The sequence below is a fragment of the Lipotes vexillifer genome, unplaced genomic scaffold (genome assembly GCF_000442215.2).
Source record: "Lipotes vexillifer unplaced genomic scaffold, Lipotes_vexillifer_v1.1 scaffold447, whole genome shotgun sequence".
NCBI lineage: Eukaryota > Metazoa > Chordata > Mammalia > Artiodactyla > Lipotidae > Lipotes > Lipotes vexillifer.
Genome location: NW_006786302.1, coordinates 382,562 through 387,155, shown reverse-complemented (window position 1 = coordinate 387,155; position 4,594 = coordinate 382,562). Strand labels below are relative to the sequence as shown.

Sequence of the window (4,594 nt, the reverse complement as noted above, 5' to 3'; positions counted from 1 at the left end):
GGGGGGGGGGAGGGCTATTTTGACTCCAGTCTCTCTCTCTCTCTCTCTCTGGAGGTCTTGATTCAGAAGTCCCTATTGTATGCGCTACTTGGGTGCTGGGTAGCTTCAACATGGCCTCAATAGGAACAAAGCCAGATAATCAAGGTGGTTGGTCCATTGGGGGCCACAAATGTCATCGATCAAAATTGGCAATTCAGGACAGAGGCCTGAGAGTTTGGGTTAGGGGATGAAGTTTAAAGAAGAAAGTTCTTTCTGATCTGAAATGACATGAATAACTGAGGTACCTATGTCGGAAAGGCGGACATTTCTATGGCAGCAACGCAGGTGGCCTGAGTGGGTGAGGTATGTGAGCCACGGTGGAGAGGGGAGGGCAGTTCCTCAAGCCTGCCTCCACTGTCTCAAGCCAGAGCCTCTTGGTTTCCCGGTCAAGGAAGGATGCAGAAGGTCGGCCGAGCTCCCTGTTTGTAGCATCGTTCTGAGGGCTGGGTGTCTGCCCCGGCAAGTGGCAGCGTTTCTGTGCTGAGCATGGCAGCTTCCTCTCTAGAAAGCGCTTCCCTTTTCGGACACGGACACCCTTGTTTTGGAGGGAGGAACAGACCGTAGCTTCTAGAACCAATTTCGATTACATACAGAAAAATGAGCTCAGGGCTGAGAGTGACAAGCTACGTGGGGGTAAACTGAAGCCCCCTCCCCATGATATTAGGAACTGCGGGAGAGGGTGGGCTGCACCCTCAGACCCTCCTGCCCGTCCGCCCAGCCTCTGTCAAGTGCCATTTATGACTTGGAAATGCTCCCCGCAGATGGCCTGGGCTGGCATCACCCACTTTCCGGAGGGGGATGCAGTTTCCAGCCGTGGGCCCGGTTCCCCCACCCCACCCCCCCGCCCCCGGCTGAACGGGTCCTCTCTCCACCCCGGGGGCCTTGCAGCCGGCAGCCCGTGGGTCGGGTGCGGGCGAGGGGGAGGGGAGCTCTGAGAGACGGGTCCGAGGCCGCCGGCCGGCGGGTGGGAAGAGGCCCTGTGCCGGGACGCCGCAGGCCCGGGGGCTGGGGGCCGGGTGGCTGACGCCGTTGGGGGCGTTCCCAGAAGCCGGGCCGCCGAGGTTTCCCCGCAGCCGCGGGAGGAGCCGGCGGCGCCCACGTGACCCTCAGCGGCTCGGCCGACGGCCCAGAAATAGCAGCGGCTGCGGATCCGCCCGCGGGCTGAGCGAGGGGAAGGCGGGGACCGGAGGACGCCAGCTGGCGGGGGCGCGGCGCGACGCGGCTCCGGAGGATGCTGAGCCCCTGTCCGGCCCGGCCCCGAGCTCATGATGGCCATCCGGGAGCTCAAAGTCTGTCTCCTCGGGGTAAGTCCTGCGCCGCCATTGGCCGGGGACCCGGGTCCGCGCGCCCCTTGTCGGCGCGCCTCCCTCGTCCCCAGCTTCCCCTGCCCACCCCACGTCCGTGCTCCCCCCGTGTCCCCTGCAACCCCTCTCCCGCTCCCCCGGGCCCGCTCCCCGTCCGGCCCTGCTGCTTCCGGGAGCTTTCTCGACTCGTCCCTCCGCCGCCGGCCCGCGTCCCCGGAGCCGCTCCGGCCGGGCGCCCGGGACCCCTCCGCGGAGACAGGAGCCGCGGCCCCCACCTCTGAGGGCTTTCTCCTTCGCCTTTAATAATTTCCTTCCGGCGAAAACTTTAAGTTACTCAGCCAAGGCGCCGACTCCTTTTGCCTCCCTGGGCCAACTGGTTTATTTACTTGTTTAAAAAGAAAGCCCAGCTCAGGGTGAGAAAATGCGCGAGGGGGATGACCCGGCGGGAAGGTGAAGAGAGAACGCATGGCAGAAAACCGCGCCTAGGAAACTTTTAGTGCCGCGGGTAAAGGCAGGATGAGAGAGTCCTCCCTTCTCCCTACTTCCCCTCCCGAAGTGGGTCCTTCTGAGCCCGAAGAAACTTGGAAGAAGCCAGAAACAAAGACAGACACAAACACCCAAGTGGTGCGGACCTGTCAGATGGCACTGGGCAGGCCCCTGAGGACCGCCCAGGGAATTCAGATGGTGTTAAGGGTCTCCCCCTCTTGGGTGCCCGTATCAAATTCCAGAATTACTTTGGGAAGAGCTGGTTTGAAGCCCTGTTTTCAGCAGCTTTTGGTAGGGATGCCTAGTGTTCTGGCGATCTGGTTGCCCAAGAAAACCATTTCTGAAAAAAGCAGCAAAGGTTGGACTAACTGGTCTGTCAAGACGGATGTGCAGAAGTAGATGAAGAAGAAATGGTTCTAGGTTAGGACTGGGTTGTCCCAGACCAAGGGGCTGCCTGGGCTCCCTCTAGGCTCTTCTGGAACCTGGGGCAGAACGATGCTCTTGGCTGTCTCCCCTCACTGTCCTTTGTTGGAACCCCCATTTACACTAGGTCTTCGGGTTGGCCTCGAATTCCAGGGGATCAGGCAAAGGCCCCCCATTCCCTGTGACCCACCCCCTGCCTGCTCTGCCGTGGCCTGGATTTGGATGGGATGTTGTTCTGGCCTTCCTCTGTTGACCTTTATCGGTGTTGCAGGGGTAGGTTGCACCATCTGCCAGGCTCTCTAACATAAGCCAGACATAAATTCCAGGAATCGCATGCTTTCCTTGTGAGGAATCATTTCAGCCTCAAGGAAGCCCTTCAGAGACTCAGAAGGAAGGTCGGATCCCAAGGAATCAAGAGGCAGCTTTGACGTGTGTTGTGTGTGTCAGGATTGGCTTTGGCAATAAATGAAGTCGGAAGTGACTTGCCTGTCCCACCGCATGAATTATTTGCAATTTTGCTACTTAGGGGTGAGTCTGTTTCCTTCTACAAGGAACTGATCTGGTAGAAAGAGCCCTGTACCCAGAGGCAGCAAGCCTGGGTTCTCATTCTCTGCCATTCATTGGCTGTGGTGTTTTGGACGAGTACCTTAGTTGCATCGTCTGTGAAATAGACATAATAGCATCCTCCCTTTTAAGGCAGAGGACTATAGCAGATGGTCGCCTAAGATACATGGTACCATTTCCTGCTACCCTGTGATTCCAAGCCTGGGAGATGAGGAAGCTGGAGGAACTCCCTATACTTCTTTTTGTCTTATCTCTAAGAATGGAACTCACTCGTTCAGTGATTTCCTGGAGACAGTGCCTCTCCTTGTTTGCTGGTCCTTTGCAGTGGCTCAGTTGGTAGGAGGTTGGGCTTGGAAGGGAAGAACGGTCCCAAAGCAGAGCAAGAAGATGTTTCTGAGCAGATGGAGACCTTGAGGCTCCAATCCTATCACACCATATCCGTGGCCTTCTTTTTTTGAGAGTGGCTCTAGGTTTTAGTCTTGCTTAGGTCGGAAGACATCTTATTTGAAATCTTTGAAAGGGCCAGTGATCTTTTTATCACACTGAGTAATGTGTCTTAAGTTCCCCCCGTTTGGCTGGTCCTGTCCTGGGCAAGATGTGTGTGACAGGATATGTTCTCAGCTGCTCCTCCAAACCGGGTGACACTCTGGGTGAGACAGCACTTGGGTGAGGCTTCAGCCATTCTAACTGCTGGGTCTGCTCTCTTGATTTGGGGGAGAAGCCTGTGGATCCGCGGCTGGAAGAGGGAATCAGTGCCAAACCCAGCGTCCCCTCAAAATTTTAAGAGGCGTCCCGGCTCCTTTGTTCTTTGTGTGGGAGGCCTGTCTTTTCTGGATGAAGTCTTGCATGCAGCCAGCCTTCAGCTTCCTGTTTTGAGCCATTGCCCCACCTCCCTGAAATCTCAGTCTGACCCAGGCCCTAGCAGCCATGCCCACTGTGGGCGTCACTGTCTGTTGGGCCCCGCTGAAAAGGTGATGGGAATGAGGACCACTTAGCTGCAGCCTTGCTCACTCACTGGAGAGGCTGAGGGGCTGGTCCTTTTGTGCCTGGTGATTGTCCCTGTTCCTCAGTGATTACTTGGGGATATGCTTCCCATTTAAGGCACATGGTTGTGTTTGGCACGGGCGGTGCAGGCTTTCCTCTCTCTCAGCTGAAGTCTCCTGCTCCTCGAGGGGGTGGAGTTTCCCCACCGGAGGGTCATATGCAGAAGGTGGCAGTGGAGTGGGCCAGGTGGCATGTACCTGTGCCTTTCAGAACCCTGATGTTAGGCATGTCTGATCTTATTTCTTTTGGTGAGTGCTCTCAGATGGAACCACAACCATCTGTTCCTTGAATGCTTTGCACTAGCGCAGGGTTTATTTAGCCTACCTGTTAGAGATTCTTGACCCTTGCTGCTTTCATGGGTGGACTTTGTCGTGTTTCTCCCAAGCCTTCGTGAGTGCCCTTTCCTGGGATAAGCCGGGCTGTCGTGGAAGTGAGCTGGGCAGGAGGGTGTTGACAGGGGTCTGTGCTGGACTTTTAGGACACATGAGTCTCATTCTTGCCAATAAAGTGCCAATCATCCTGCTTTGTGAATCTCGGCTAGTATTATGAAACATGTAGCTTAAATGCAACTCCATTAAAAACAGCAAAGTATGTTAAAAAAAAAAAAAACTAACAAAAACAATATTGAGGCAGCAGCGTTCCAACCCCAAAGGTGGAAAGCTTCCCAGTATGCATTTTTAAAACACATCACCACGTGGCAGAAAGTGAGAGGAGGGGAAGGAGGTCGGGGGCGG

The 4,594-nt window shown here is 55.9% G+C and overlaps 1 protein-coding gene across 1 annotated transcript in view; it reads left to right on the top strand.

Moving 5' to 3' along the window:
- Positions 1 to 1,777: 1,777 nt before the first annotated feature.
- Positions 1,778 to 4,594, top strand: part of RAB31 (RAB31, member RAS oncogene family) — a 111,124-nt gene continuing 108,307 nt past the window's right edge. Inside the window, exon 1 of the mRNA XM_007458454.1 lies at positions 1,778 to 1,793. Within this exon, the coding sequence (XP_007458516.1) occupies positions 1,778 to 1,793 (16 nt within the window). The remainder of the gene's footprint in view (positions 1,794 to 4,594) is intronic.